This window comes from Apodemus sylvaticus, chromosome 9 (assembly GCF_947179515.1).
Source record: "Apodemus sylvaticus chromosome 9, mApoSyl1.1, whole genome shotgun sequence".
Classification (NCBI taxonomy): domain Eukaryota; kingdom Metazoa; phylum Chordata; class Mammalia; order Rodentia; family Muridae; genus Apodemus; species Apodemus sylvaticus.
In genome coordinates, this window is record NC_067480.1 from 25,962,966 (window position 1) to 25,978,944 (window position 15,979).

At 40.7% G+C, this 15,979-nt stretch overlaps 1 protein-coding gene across 5 annotated transcripts in view; it reads left to right on the plus strand.

Moving 5' to 3' along the window:
- The window catches only part of Usp40 (ubiquitin specific peptidase 40), a 69,977-nt gene that overhangs the window by 25,003 nt on the left and 28,995 nt on the right, over positions 1–15,979 (plus strand). For 4 of the 5 annotated variants that reach the window (XM_052192995.1, XM_052192993.1, XM_052192996.1 and 1 more), the window contains 7 exons: positions 1,310–1,391; positions 3,077–3,248; positions 6,034–6,118; positions 7,027–7,097; positions 8,607–8,926; positions 11,542–11,665; positions 13,336–13,393. In XM_052192995.1, coding sequence (XP_052048955.1) covers positions 1,310–1,391; positions 3,077–3,248; positions 6,034–6,118; positions 7,027–7,097; positions 8,607–8,926; positions 11,542–11,665; positions 13,336–13,393 — 912 coding nt within the window. Of the gene's footprint in view, positions 1–1,309; positions 1,392–3,076; positions 3,249–6,033; positions 6,119–7,026; positions 7,098–8,606; positions 8,927–11,541; positions 11,666–12,985; positions 13,047–13,335; positions 13,394–15,979 lie in introns of those variants that run through there. The other variant, XM_052192998.1, reaches the window with a different exon arrangement.

A 15,979-nucleotide genomic window follows, 5' to 3' on the forward strand; every position in this document is an offset into this window, starting at 1 on the left:
ACTGTGTAGTCACAAATTTTAGCCTGTGGAATTATGAAGTGAAAATCACTACTAGTTTTCTGACTACACTTGCAGTTGTTTTTATAAAAAAGATTGATGTCTTGGGAATTAGACTACAGATAGTACCCTAATGTACTTCAAAATTAATTTTCAAACCAGTCATAGTGACTCATACATATAACCTCAGCATTGGGGAGGCTGAGGCAAGAAGATTGTAGCGAGTTTAAGACCTACCCAAGACACATAGTCAGGTTCAGGCCAGCCCAGACTATATAGCAAGACCCTATCTCAAGAACTCTAAATGAATAAATGTAATTCCTAAAATTTAAAAAGGTTTATTATTTTAAGTGTATGAATGTTTGCTTCTATGTACCATATGTATGCCTGGTGCCCTAAGAGGCCAAATGAGGGCATTGGATGCCCAAGAAATTGAGTTACAGTGGGTCCTTGACCACCATGTGGGTGTTGAAAACCAAACCTGGGTTCTCTGGAAGAGCAGTCAATGAAGAGCACCTTTTTTTTCTTTTTTCTTTAATTTTATATTTTTACTTATTGACTATATATCCTGATCACTGCCCACTCCCAGTCACCCCCTCCAACAATCTTTCCCCCATCCCCCACCCCATCTCTGAGCAGATGCCCCTTACCCCTGTATTCTCCACCCTGGCACTTCAAGTTTCTGCAAGACTAGTAGCAGCTAAGTCACCTTTGGCACTAATTCCTGAATTTTTACAGTAACCAATCATTAAAATTATAATCAGTACAAAACTAGTGGGTGTTCTTTAAAAAAAAAAAAGTGCTTAGAGAAAATTGAAACAATGAGATTCTTCTAGATTAGCTTTAAAAAAAACTATTTTTTTTTTATTGTTCATCTAACAAAACTAAGATCAAGAGAAAACTTTGTTTTCCCTTAGGTAACCAGTGGTAGTGCTCCTGGCTTCCAGCATGAGTGTGCACCTGCATGCATTTATATCCATTATGTGCATGCAGGTGTCTGAGGGCATCAGAGCCCCTAGAAGTGGAATCACAGGCAGTCGTAAGCTGCCTGATGTACTACGAACCAAATTCCAGTCCTATGCAAAAGTATCAAGCCCACCTAACCTCTATCTCTGCAGCCACTCACCTTTGAGAAAATGTCTTCCAGTGTAGCCCAGGCTGGCCTCCAACTCAAGATCCTTTGCCTTGGCCTTCCCAGTGCTAGGATTGCAGGTGTGTATTACCATACCTGAGTTCAGATTTTTAATCCTGCCTCTTTAGCAAATACAGTTTTGTTTAGTCAAAACAAATTAATGGACAGTTTTGTTCACAGCTCGAGCCAATCCAAGATACAGAGTTCCATGTCATTTGCTGAAGGAAATGGATGCAGCCAACATTCTACTGCAGAAGAGAAGGTAGTCTGAGTTACATTTGGTGCTTAGATAGTATTCCTGGAAAATACTGATCAGTTTGGGACATAAGCATTCAGTATGAAAGTTTACCAAAATATGTATGTCTATCAACTAGTTATAGTAAAGGCATCATCTATCCATATGTAAGAGGGAATAACAGCCTATGGTAGCCATTGCTAAGTAAGGGTCAGAGTCTAGGAAGCCTAGAGAAATTGGCAAGCATGCTACAAGAATCGTGCTCTGGCCTAGCCGATTATTCCCTTGAGTTTACAGAGAACTTGTTAATAAAACTGCCCCTCAGTTTTAAGTAGTTGTAGGAACTGACATATAGTGACAGAAGACTAGAGGTGGGTTGATTCTAAAGGGGCTTGGTGTCAGTCAGGGGGAGGAGAGATATAATGACTGGGCTGGAGTGGTGGCTCAGTGGTTAGAATACTGGAGGCTCTTCCAGAGAACCCAGGTTTAGATCCCAGTGCTCACAACACAGTTCACAATTATCTGTAACTCCAGTTTTAGGGGATCCTATGTTCTATTCTGGCCTCTGCACACACATGATAAATGTGTGTGTGTGTGTGTGTGTGTGTGTGCATATGCAAAATACTCAAAAATAAAAACAAAGGTCTAAAATAACTGAGGGCATAACTAAGAACATGGCTAACCTTGCGCTCTAGAAATTGTTCTGTTGCTGTATTTGCTCTCCAGTAGTGTCAGCAGAGTGTTGGGGAGGAAACAGGGTCGGATAATGTAGCAGGATACGTTTAGACATTTTATCATGGACTTGAAACTAGGATTGAAGCCGGGCAGTGGTGGTGCACACCTTTAATCCCAGCACTTAGGAGGCAGAGGCAGGCGGATTTCTGAGTTTGAGGCCAGCTTGGTCTACAGAGTGAGTTCCAGGACCCCCAGGGCTACACAGAGAAACCCTGTCTTGGAAAAAAAAAAAAAGCTAGGAGTGAAAATAGTAGATGCAGTCTATAACACACCAACATCAATGGAGCTCTCAGTGAAAACTGAAACATTGGAACATGCTAAATGCAGAAAATAGCCTGCATGAGTGACCTGGGCTAGCAGTTGCAACTTAAGAATTAAAAACAGCAAAAGCTAAAACTAAAGTCCTTACTATGGTCATCAAAATCTAATGTTCATCAACTGAGCTCAGAATACATCTGAAGTACTGAGTCTCATTGACTGCTTCATTCCTGCCTAATGTTGTTCTGCCTAAGGGAAAAAGTTTGGTACCAGGCTTTGAGTCAACAGTGTACCAGAGAGGAGCAGGGATCAGCCTGCCATGTAAGATTTCAGCCTGGAAAACAAATTCTGGGAAGGATCTTAACAGCAGTCAGGATCTTCTGGGAGGGCCGCAGGAGCCTATTAAACAATAGGATGGTATTTGGAATCCACCTCTGAATATGTGGACAGACATCCAGAATTCTGTCCATAGCTGTGACAGGACTAGAGATAGCTAACGTGTGCGGTGTCCATGGAAACAACTTTCTCTTAGAACTCATGGTGCAGTCCCAGCTGAATGTGTGCTGTGTATTGAAAAGCCAAAGTGAATCATTTGGCAGGCAGAAGAAAAAGATGTTACTAAGGTAGAGTGGAGAACTTGTATGGTAAGGCAAATGTTTTTGGTTTGAGATAAAGAGTATGACAAAAGCAGTGTATGTGTGTTGTTTATGTCTCTAAAGGGCAGAATGTGACTCTGCAAACAGTACTTTTGAATTGCATCTCCACTTGGGTCCTCACTACCGTTTCTTCAATGGGGCTCTTCACCCTGCAGTCTCTCAGACAGAGAGCATGTGGGACCTAACGTTTGACAAAAGAAAAACTTTAGGAGATCTCCGTCAGTCAATATTTCAGGTAATTCAATAGAAACATTAAGGTTCTTTCAGGCTGACTTTTGTTCATCTTAACTCAAGTTACAACTTTTCCAAAACTCCATAGGAAACTTCCATACCTGCCAGTGCATAGGAAGATGAACCAAACCTTCTCTTACTTAGAAGTCTGGGCTGTTGATGTTTTGTACTTTGATTGTTTGGGTGGTTGATAATGAAGTCGTTTTAAATATATTTCATTATATAGCCCTGTGGGACCGTGTAAGGCTAGACTTGAAACCACAATCCTTCCACATCAGCCCCCTAGTAAGGACTGGGACTACAGTCCTTTGCGACCACTGCACCTTCAGAAGTACTTTCTGTGTGTTTTTGAAGTGACTAATTGAGCTTTATATGTTTTAATGGGGCAGGAGATGACAGTGAAGCTTCCTCTACTTTTGGAAAACAGTGAAAGAGAATTGCTTTTCAAAAGAAAGGAGAGGAAAGGTTAAGCTCTTAAGACAAGAATCACTGACCACATTAAAATAACTAGTTTTATACTGTCTAGTGAAGGTTATTGTTGTTGTTGTTATTATTAGCTTGACTGCTAATATCTGCATGTGTTGTTCTGCTGTGAACGTGCTGTACAAGCAGATCCTTTTGTTTGATATTTAACTCTTGTTTCTATGTTTTTGAGATGGTGTCATACTATAGCCCATGCTGGTCTCAGATTCCCAGTAATCCCCCTGCCTTAACCTCCTGAGTGTTGGGTTTACAGACATGATTTACCAGATAGGCACTTTCATCTAGTATTCACCTCCAGATCATTTATTTGCCTGTGTTTCAGGGCAGGACAGTGGAGATGCTCCTTGTTTTTAATTACAGTGCTTTCACAAACATTTTATTTGGTGCTTCAACCTCATGAGGATGAACCAACTCCATTCCAAAAATGAAATTATGTCTTAAAGCATCCAATGTTGCACATGATGATGACAGACATCTCGTTGCTATGGTAGTGCAGGACTTCAGCCCTGATCTCTCCCTCTTCCACCTGGTGTCCTGTCCCTAGCCCACTTCCTCAGCACATACCATTGACCAAAGGGTTTAAAAATGGAAGCTCTCGCCCGGCTTGGAGGCATGTGTTTATAATCCCAGCATTCTCAAGGCGCAGGCAGGAAGATCAGGAGTTCGAGGTCAGCCTCAGTTACACAATAAGTTTGAGACCCTATCTAGAAGAAGAGGAGGAGGAGGAGGAGGAGGAGATGATGATGATGATGACAATGTTGTTGTTAAGTTGGGTCAAGGATGCTCCAGAAATAATTAAAATTCTCCAAAAATTTGTATCTATCATCAAAATTACCAGCTTTTTCTTTTTTCTTCTAAGAAAAGCAAACCAATGTCTGTTTTGCTTCAGCTGGTTTACATGTAATCTATGCTTCAGTAGCAGTCACTCTAGAATCCTGTGTATGTGTGCTCTTCTGCAGTATAGGTCATTTCTGAGTCAGTTCTGGCAGAGTTAAGCTCTGCAGCTTGGTGCTCTGAGCTGTGGAGGGCATTCCAAATAGAAAAGGCTTGATTTGTCTCTTATGTCTTATGCTCTCCTGGCTATGCTATCTAGTATTTCAATCACACATCTCTGTAAACTGTTAACTAAGACACAAGCCACTGTTGAAGGATCAGGAGACTGTCACAGTAAATGAATCTTATAAATGTCTTATAAAGATAAAAATATCTTGTCCTCATAAGAGGAATATAATGTTATAAAAAAGACTAGAGTAAAAATATTGTTCTGATACTATTTCAGTGAGGTTTCTGCCAGTACCCAGGCTCAGACTTAAAAACTTAAAGCCTCTATCTAGTATGTAACTAATGCTGTGCTTGTGATAGGGGGTTGGGGGTTGGGGGGGGAAATAAAACTCTGGGCCTCACACAAGTTAGGCAAAATACTGTACCGCAGAGCTATACCTCAGCCCAAAATGCTCCACTATGTTCATAGCAGCCCTATTTATAATTGCCAGAAGCTGGAAAGAATCCAGGTATCCCTCAACAGAAGAGTGGATGCAAAAAATGTGGTATATATACACAATGGAGTACTATTCAGCCATTAGAAACAATGAATTCATGAAATTCTTAGGCAAATGGATGGAGCTAGAGAACATCATACTAAGTGAGGTAACCCAGACTCAAAAGATGAATCATGGTATGCACTCACTAATAAGTGGATATTAACCTAGAAAACTGGAATACCAAAAACATAATCCACACATCAAATGAGGTACAAGAAGAACGGAGGAGTGGCCCCTTGTTCTGGAAAGACTCAGTGAAGCAGTATAGGGCAAAACCAGAACAGGGAATTGGGAAGGGTTGGGTGGAAAAACAGGGGGAGGGCAGGGGGCTGATGGGACTTTCAGGGAGTGGAGGGGTCTAGAAAAGGGGAAATCATTTGAAATGTAAATAAAAAATATATCAAATAAAAAAATGCAAAAAAAGAAAAAAGAAAAAATAAATTAGAGTTGGGGGCTTTCCTTTCTGTCATCCCTGGAGCCATATTGTTTTCTAACTAAAGTTGGGTCAGAAATTCCTAGGCTAGACTGTATTCCAAGAAAACCCACCCTTACATGAATTGAATAAGATCATTGAGATGGTTATTGGGGCTTATGCACCCAAACTTCAGTCATCAATGGATGCGGTCAACATCTTTGGGTTTGAGTCATTCATCAAATGATATTAATTTCTAAAATGCTGGTGTACATTTGCTAGTTTTACTGAGTCAAGGGTTGTGCTGTTCATATGTTATAGCTCGTTGTTCTCTCATTCTAAATGTTCTTTAGCTATTGGAATTTTGGGAAGGAGACATGGTTCTTAGTGTTGCGAAGCGTGTGCCAGCAGGACTTCATGTGTATCATACCCTCGAAGGTAAGATCAATAAAGAACACAGCAACTCATTCTGTGCTTATCTTGGAAGCTTGCCAGTCCTTCTTTGCCTCCTACCTTTTTCTTTTTTAATTACATTTATCTTGGGGGGCAGTATATACGTACACAATGCATGTGTATGTTCATGGAAGCACAGGAGCCTTTGGGGACAACTTACACAAGTGGATTCTTTGCTTCCACCATATGGGATCCAGGATGGAACACAGTGCATCAGACTGTGCATGCATGCAGCAAGTGTCTTCCCGCTGAGCCACCTTGTCAGCCCTTGTATCTTAGCAATCTATCCAATGTATATGTAAAATCTTCTCAATATGGAAGGTTTTACATTTGTTTAAACTAAGACCACCATCCTACCAAAACTTTAAAATGCTTTAGGTATATAAATATAGTTTCACACACACAGTCACCAATAAATAAGCAAAATGGTTTAAAACCATTAAAATCTTATTTATGTGGCCTTACACACTCAACTTCATATTTTGTAGCAGATAAAGACAAATCTTTTGAGAGTTTAAAGGCAACTTACTTCTCTGAAATAATAAGCCAATATAAGAATGGTAGTGTTGTAACATACATGTATTTGTGACAGCTGACAACTGGCAGCAGTTTGGTGTTGAGCTGGGCCATTTGGAGTCTATGGGTAATCTCAGGTGATTTGGGCTTGACTGTTGACCTCTGTGTGCCCTCCTGTCTTGCTGCTGTGCTCACAAAACTGTATAATGGTCCAGATTTTTAAAAATTATAAAATAGTACAACTAATAAAATAATTACTGACTTTTTATGATGTTTCATAATAAGTTCCTTTTCAAAAACACTGGGGAGTTGTGACTATCTGTAGCTTAGCTCTGTTTGTGGTCATGGGGAATAAATTGAATATCTCATCATTCTAGGAGATGAACTGACATTGTGTGAAGCTGAGGTTGCTGATGGAGAAGACATCTTTGTATGGAATGGAGTAGAGGTAAGAAAAAATGGCTGAAGAAATCTTGATGATAATTTAGGATGTTTTACTACTCTGTTGCAGGGCTGGGAATGGTGCCAGGCTGGTAGACTGCTTGCCTAACATATGTGAGGCCTTGAGCCTAGTGCAGTTCCCAGCACTGCATTAAACTAAGTCTGATGGTAGCACACACTTATAATCTCAGCACTCAGAAAGTAGAGACAAGATCAAAAGTCAGTGTCATCCTCTGCTATATAGTAAGGTCAAGGCTAACTCGGGCGACTGGAACCCATGTCTCATTACAAAAAAAAAAAACAAAACAATACAAAACAAAAAAAACCCACGTATTCAGCACACAGTTAGCCATCATAAAATTACTGAGATGAACTGGGTATGGTGGTGCACGTGTATTCCAAGGCACTCAAGTTGAAGGGCAACCTGAACCACATAGTTCCAGGCTAGCCCTAAGATATGTAGAAAAGCTCTGTCTCAGAAACTGAAAGGAGGTGCAAGGAGGGAAGGGGAAGGAAAAGAAAAGGGGAAAGGAAAAAGGAAGGAAAGGAAACTCTGGGATGCTCAGTACCTTTGAGGTCCAGTCAGTGTATTTATTAGATAGGTTAAAGAAATATTTGAATGTCAGGGGAGATTGTGCCATAGGTAAAGTGCTTGAGGATCTGTGTTAAATGCCTGAACCTATGTAAAAAGCCAGGCAGGGTGACATGCTCTTGTAATCCCAGCACTGGGGAAACAGAGACAGACATAAAGTTAGGACAACCAAGATCTTAGCTGCATACATATATTATATACATGTGTGTGTTCATGCACACCTGTATGCACAAATGCACATGCACATAAGTAATGAAGCACCTCCATCTTACTAGACTATCTGTCACATGCTTGATGCAGGATAAGTTAATCATCAATGTCCTTCTTATGGAAATAACTGTACCATAGGCTATGGGGTGTGTGTGCGATAGCCGCAGGGATAGAGAAGGATGTGGCCAGGATTGGTAAAGAAGGAATGACAGGAGTGAATGCTGTCTCAGGACGGATGAGCATCTCAGATGTCCTGTGACCTGTCCTTGGTCCTCTGGTTTCCAGGGGCACATTGCCACCATTTGGCATCTCATACATCTCTACTTTCAAGTCAGAAAAGATGGATAAGAGAAATTTTCAACATAAAATTTAAAGTCGTTCTTAAATACTTAAAAAGGCTGTATGAAAAAACTATTCACAGCCAGGCAGTGGTGGCGCATGCCAGTAATCCCAGCACTCTGGGAGGCAGAGGCAGGCAGAGTTTGGAGTTCAAGGCCAGCCTAGTCTACAGAGTGAGTTCCAGGACAGCCAGTGCTATACAGAGAGAAACCCTGTCTCAAAAAACCAAAAAAAGAAAAAAGAAAAAACTATTCACTTGGAAAAAATGTGGGTTGTGCTACAAGAATAGGTTTTTTCCTGTGATAGGATAATTTTTATTTTACTTTAATTTGGCAAACATAAACTTCACTAGTGGTTATATTGATGTTGTTGCAGGTTGGTGGAGTCCAAATTCAGACTGGTTTTGATTGTGAACCTCTACTATTACACATTCTTCATCTAGAACTAAGTGGTGAAGGCTCAAAGTCTGAGCAGTTGGTGGAGTCGCCACATGTCTTTCCTGCTAATGCAGAAGTGGGCACTGTGTTCACAGCCTTGGGCACCCCAGTAGGTACCATCCTCATGAACAATGTGGAATCTGCAGATGAAGGGTGCTGGACTGCTATTCCCAAAGAAGACATGAAGAAGACATTCAGAGAACAAGGTCTCAGAAATGGAAGCTTAATTTTGGTTCAGGATTCAGACACTGATAACAGGTAACTCATTGAAGAGAGAAATGAAGAGAATGTATTTTGTTGTTTATTCTTTTAAAAAATAATTTGTGTGTGTATGCACACATACATGTAGAAGCCAAAGGACAGTGCTGTGGAGTGTGCCCCTCTTTCCGCCTTCGCATAGTATACTGGCTGGTTTGTGTGTCAACTTGACACAGGCTGGAGTTATCACAGAGAAAGGAGTTTCAGTTGAGGAAGTGCCCCAGCTGTGGGGCATTTTCTCAATTAGTGATCAAGGGTGGGAGGGCCTCTTGTCAGTGGTGCCAGCCCTGGTAGTCTATGAGAGAGCAGGCTGAGCAAGCCAGGGGAAGCAAGCCAGTAAAGAACATCCCTCCATGGCCTCTGCATCAGCTCCTGCTTCCTGACCTGCTTGAGTTCCTTTGGTGATCAACAGCAATGTAGAAAGTATAAGCTGAATAAACCATTTCTTCCCCAACTTGCTTCTTGGTCATGATCTTTGTGCAGGAATAGAAACCCTGACTAAGACACATAGTTTCCAGGGATCAAGGTTGTCAGACTTGCTCCAACATCTCCTGTTGTCCAGTTTTGGGATAAGATCTTGTGTGATCCAGACTGGCCTCAGCCTCTATTTATCGAGGCTGGCCTTAACTCCTGATCCACCTGCCTCTGCATCAGAAGTGCTAGTTGCATCAGGCTTGGCTCTAAAGTGTACAGAGGAATGTTTGTGTTGTATAACTTAGAGAAAAACTGTTATAAATATGTCCTTGACTTGTAGATATAGTCTCAATTAGTTCTCTATAGATAAAATTCTATCAAGTGAATTCTGATTGAGTTATAAAACTAAAAGCTTATTCTCATAAAGAAAAAGAGATTTATAGGACAATTTAGGCTTTCCTTGTGGTATTCTCTATGATTCTTGGGAGAGACTTAGCCTTCCCAATGGGACAATTGCCTGGAGAAATTAACCCTGAACCCTGAACCCTGTAGCCATATCTGAAACTCTGAAGTGCTGTACCTTCTGCTCCTGCTCCTGTGTCCATGCATTTCTGCAGCCTGTGTGAGATGCTGAGAAGCAGAGCCTGTGGGCTTCTGTGGTCCTCCAAGGAGACGTGCTCTTCAGCTGTGCGTCTCTGTCTTGTGTATAGGAGAGTGGATCATGTGCTCTTTATAAAAACAGTCTTCATTTAGTAGAACTTGGGAGATGAAGCAAAAACAGTGGAGATCCCAGCCCTCAGTAGGATGCAGTTTTGGTCACTATTGGAGTCTGGTGGCTTTTCTTTTCTTTTCTTCTAAATTGAAATCGTTGCTTGGAAGGTTTTTATCTTTTTAAGTATACTAATGAGTATCTCTCTGATAAATAGCTGTGTCTTGCTTTCTGCACATGTGTTTGTGATCTCTGTAAGCCTCCTTTGAAAGCTTCCACCTAATGGATGTGGGCATCATCATTTGCCCAGCTACTTCTAAGTGAGGCAGCGGTGTGACCCAGTAGAAGGATGAGGACTCTAGCCAGAGTTCATGACTATCATGGTAGGGAGCATGGTGGCTGACAGGCATGGCACTGAAGCAGAGAGCTTACAACCTTATCCCTAAGTAGGAGGGAGGGAGGGAAGGAAGGAGGGAGAGAAGAAACTGACTGACTGACTGACTGACTGAGACAGGTAATGGTGTGAACTTTTGCAATCTCAATCCTATCCCCAGTGACACACCTCTTTTAGCAAGGCCAAACTTCCTAATCCCTTTCCAAACATTTCCTCCAATGGGAGACCTCTGTACTTCCCAAAAGAGCTTTTGATAGCCCATATATTTCTTTAGTCCATAGGAAGATTTTGTTAGGAGAAGAAACTTTACTTCCAATTGCTACCATAGAAAACAAAAGTCTTGCCAGGCGGTGGTGGCACATGCCTTTAATCCCAGCACTTGGGAGGCAGAGGCAGGCGGATTTCTGAGTTCGGGGCCAGCCTGGTCTACAGAGTGAGTTCCAGGACAGCCAGGGCTATACAGAGAAACCCTGTCTCGGAAAAAAAAAAACAAAAACAAAAAACAAAAAAAAGTCTTCAATGAAATACAAATGTGTGGTGTATATGTGTGGCACTCTTGTGCACTGTCCATCTACACATATGTACACAGATACCCTGTGTTAAATTAAATCCAGACCCCAATGGACAGGCTTTGATGGTCTTCTAAAGACACTAGTGATTCCTGTGTAGGTAGACAACAGGTGACCATTCCTTTCTAGGAGTGACCCTTGAAGCTGGGTATAATGGTACATACATGCCTGTTTGCCCAGCACTTGGGAGATTTAGGCCAGCCTTGGCTACACGATGAGTTGAAAGCCAGTCTGGGCTGTAGAGACCTAGTCTTGCAAAGAAAAAAATCTCCTTGAAGAGAGGCACAAATCTTTTAACTCAGAATTTGGAACCATGTTCTACAGACTGTTCTATATTTGGAAACAGGCTCTATAGACTACTGTTTCACATTGCCTTAAAAACAACTAATGTCCTGGTATCAAGTCAGTAGAGTGTGGTCCCTTCCATTTAGTCACTTTAGGGGACACATGCTGAGTCTGGACAGTGAATACCAAGGAAGAGAGTGTCTTGAAGAGCTCATTCTTTCAATGTTTCCTTCTTTACTTACAGTTTGTTGCCCAAACAAGGGAGATGGACCAACAGCATGAATGAGCTCAACTGGCTCGAAGTGAAAAATTTCTGCCAGTCAGAATCTGAAGAGAAGCAGGTTCAGATAGCTGTGAGCATGCACACAGTGAGTAGACTGCCATTAACCTGGCTGGTAATGTCTGGCAGACTCTGTTCAAAACAGTCCTTCAGAACAACTGTGCCAACAGATATGGTCTAAAGTCTGATTACTTTTATTACTGCCTATTTACTTACATCAACCTGTGGCTTGCTTCAAAGCAGTCTGTGCTCTGCTTCTAAACTAAGCCTAGAAGCTCAGAACTAGAATGTGGGACTCAACTGGGTGTTCCTGGAGTCCTCTAGATTGGATAAGCATGGAGAACTGTTGCCAAGGCTCTACTCTGCACTGTTTAAAGCACATGTGTGTATTTGTCATTTTAGTTTTTGTGTTGCCAAGTTTTCATTTTTATCCTTAACTACTCTTTATAATAAATACAGTGTCCTGTGTAAAACCAACTACCCTTAGAAAGTATTCCTCTAGCTGTGTGTGAAGGCAGTGATTCTGGTTTTGTTAAAAATAATCTCTGGTTACATACATATGTTCGTTTGTTTGCTCATCCATTTTGGAGGGGCAGGTTGAGCCAAGGTCTCTATCTAGTCCTAGCTGTCCTGGACTGTCCAAAGGGCCTCTGTCTCCTGAGTGCTAAGAGTAAAGGGATGCGTCACCACACCTGACAAGGAAACCTCTTCGGTTCTTAACTTATTTACTTTACCTCCCACTCACTGCCCTCCTCCCATCACCCTCTTCCAGCCCTTCCCCTCCCCTTCCTCTCTGAGTGGGCGGAGGCTCCCCTGGGTATCCCTCCACCCTGGCACTTCAAAGAAACATTTTATATTTACTTGTTACTTGCATATTAATGATTTTTCTATACCAAAGAAATAGAAACTCAATAAGATGTTTTATATCATTTTATAATTTCTTTTAAACTATTTTTCATTACATTTATTTGTGGGGACAGGCATGCATATGGAAGCCAGAGTTCATTCTCTCTCTTCTCTATTCAGAGTCCAAGGATCAAACTCAGGCCATTAGACTTGGCAGCCATCCTGCCAATCCTTGGCATTGTAATTTCTTAAGGTGTGTGCCGTTTGTTAGTATTCTTAGAAAGACAGTCTAGGAGCAGTGCCCACTAGTACCTGATCCTATGTCAAAAGTATTGGTGAAGTCCCTTGTCCTTTGAGGCTGCTGCTGCTGCTGCTGCTGCTTGGCACTTTGTGGGTTCTGGTAGAGGGGCAAGTATATGATTCTGACATCACTTTTACCTGTAAGTTTTACCAGCATTTGATACTCTAGAGAATATTAGCCTAAAGTGGGGGAAAAAAAATGACAGCCATAGTCATCTTGGATTGCTGTTACACATTTTTGTACTCTGTTCCGGGGTCCCAGATCCATTGTCCCCATGTGAAGAATGGGCCTGGCCACTGTTTCTTTCCTTGACTTTAATCAGGTGAGTAGTTGTCAGTTTATTGCTTTCCAGTGAGAATTATTTCTTTCATCTTTGTTGGCATCCTTTTATACCAGTTAAAATCAGTTTGGTAAAACTTTAACTATTAGGATCTATTCTGAGCTTTTGCTTTCAATCTTACAGAATAATGTCAGGGATGGCTAAAAACTCTGTAGACAAAACAAATGTCAGGTGATATCTCAAATATCCTCTGTATAAACACTGATAATCTTCATTTTCATCTCCATCTATTCAACCTATACACAGTCATTAGTTTATTTCTCTATTTTAGGTGGTGTTTGATATTCGAATTAAAGCCATAAAGGAATTAAAATTAATGAAGGAACTAGGTAATCATTTCCATTTGCTTTTTGGTTTTTATCTTAATTTAACTTTGTTCTTTTATTTAAAAAAATATGGAAGAGTACAAAAATAATTTAAGGAAATCTTTCATACCTACCACCCAAAATGGACAAATGTTAATATTTGTTTCATGTGTTTGTTTTTGGAACATAAAAACAGTTCTCTGTGTCTTTCTCAGACCTAGTCTTCCTTTCTCCTCAAGGCAGTGAGATATCTGACTGAGCTATGTTCATGATGTACTATATGTTATATGATTACGTATATTTGTATGTTTTTTTTTTATAAACTTCATAGTGGGAAGTCTACACATTTATGGCTCATTCATGGCTTCATTGAGATGTAAGTTAGGTATCATAAAGTGACTCATCCTGAGTGTGGAAATTAGTGACAATCAGGAACATATAGATATAGAACACCACAGTCCGGTTTCAGAGTGCTCTCATCACTCCAGAGACATCCATGGCCTCTGCCAGCTCGTTTTCCGGACATTTCCTATAAATGGAGCCGTGGGGTTCATAGACTTTTGTGTTGGGCTTCTTCTTGCTTGGCACACTAGTCTTTGCACTCCATCCACCATTTAGAACTTTCCAAGAGTTTAATCCCTTTTTGTGGTGGCTTCCATTCAGTTGTAAGGATGTTTACACTTCATTGGCCTTTGTGGGATGATGCTGCTATACATACTTCCATGTGACAAGTGCTTCAAGGGCTCTCAGTTAGACTTAAAGCATTACAATACTGGGCCATTTGTCACATTTACGTTTAGTATTAGAAACCTCCATACAGTTTCTGAAGGCTGAAGCATTTACCATCTCCGAGTCCTTGTTAATGTTTGTTATTGCCCCTTTCCATTGCCAGTGAATGTAAATGGAATGCAAGAATGCAACATGAATCTGAAGGACTTTGCCAATAGCAAAAACAAAATGGACATCAAGATGAGAAACCCATATTTATTTATCTGGGGTTATTTGTTTTGTTTTGGATATAAGGTCTCACTATATAACTCAGGCCTGCCTGGAACTCAAATCCTCCTGCCTTAACCTCCTATGTGTTAGAATTTCAAGTGTTTACTTTGATGCATTTACCAGAAAACAAAAATATCATTATGTATTAGACATGTATTTGGAAAAATATGTGCAGGATCTGTATACTAGAAACTAGAAATCATGCAGAACGAAACTAAAGAACAACACATGCATAGAGGGAACAGGAGGCCATGTTCACAGATCAGAAGACACAATATTGCTAGGAGCTTATCTCCTTAGATTCAGTGTGTGTTCTCATTCAAAACACTAGCAGTTTAACTTTTTAGAAGATGATGCCATTCTGAAATTTGCATGGCAATACAAAGAATTTAAAGTAGAAGCAGGTGGATCTTTGTGAGAGCATGATCAGCCTGGTCTACATAAAGCAGGTTCCAAGCCTTCCAGGCTTAGGTAGTAAGCCCTTGTCTCAAAAACAGCAGTAACAACAAAAGCCCGAAAGTAGCCATAACAGCTTTGAAGGAATTCTGCGGGGTGTGGCCAAGACTCTTCCGTCAGATCTTTGGCATCTAGGAAGATGTATAGAGCATATAGATGTGTACAGTGGACAAAGAAGAGGTTTTTGTACCTTTAAGGCAGTATTTCAAGAAGAAGCCAGCATACTATAGACAGTTCTGAATCATTGGCTTCCATATGTGCAAAAATGAATTTCATTCTTACCTTCCATCTTGTAAAATATTAACTTTAAATCAATATAAAATTAAACACTAAAACTAAAAAGAATAAAATTTCTTGAAGAAAACATGCAGGAAAATCTTGATGACTTTACTATGTGGAAAAGATTTTTTAAGCACACTCAAACCATGAAAGAATATAAAGAAAAAATATAAATTACCCAAAATAGCTATAAGAAGTTCTCTTCAAAGGACATTTGAAAAAGCAAGCTATGAACTAAGAGAAAAACTTAGAAAATGCACATTTATACTTGGATACATAATTTATTAAAGGTACTTATAACCCAATCCAAAGATATCTCAGCCCAAGCTGAGAAACCTGCCTGTGAGGGAAGCCAGCAGAGGAAAGTCACAACACCTCTGTCATACAGGTAATAGCCAGTCCCAGTAAGACCAGATGTAGAGCGCCTGTGTGCAGGGAGTGTAAGTGCTGTGTTCTCTTTGGAAAACTTAGGGTTGGTTTTGCTTGGTTTGTTTTTGTTGTTTGGTTTTTTTCTTATTTTTTATAAATGCACACATTTATGTACCAATTCTATTTCTAGATATTTACTGGAGAAAAGGTAAAAGATACTACCTTATAAAAACATAAATGTTCATAACCCCAAACTGGAAACAGCCCGCATGTCTGTGAGCACGTGAGTGATTAAACAGACTCCAGCCACCGTCAGTGGGCACTGTGGGCTGTAGAGTGGACTCTCCACACGGCATGCGTGGCTCTCAGAAGTCCGTGCCAAATGAAAGGAACTAGACACTAACAAGTGTAAAGCAATGCTTCTACACAGGAGGTATTTGAGGAAACACAAGTTTAGGCTGCAGTCACAGAAAGCGGATGAGGGTCAGGTATAGGGCTGGCTGCAGA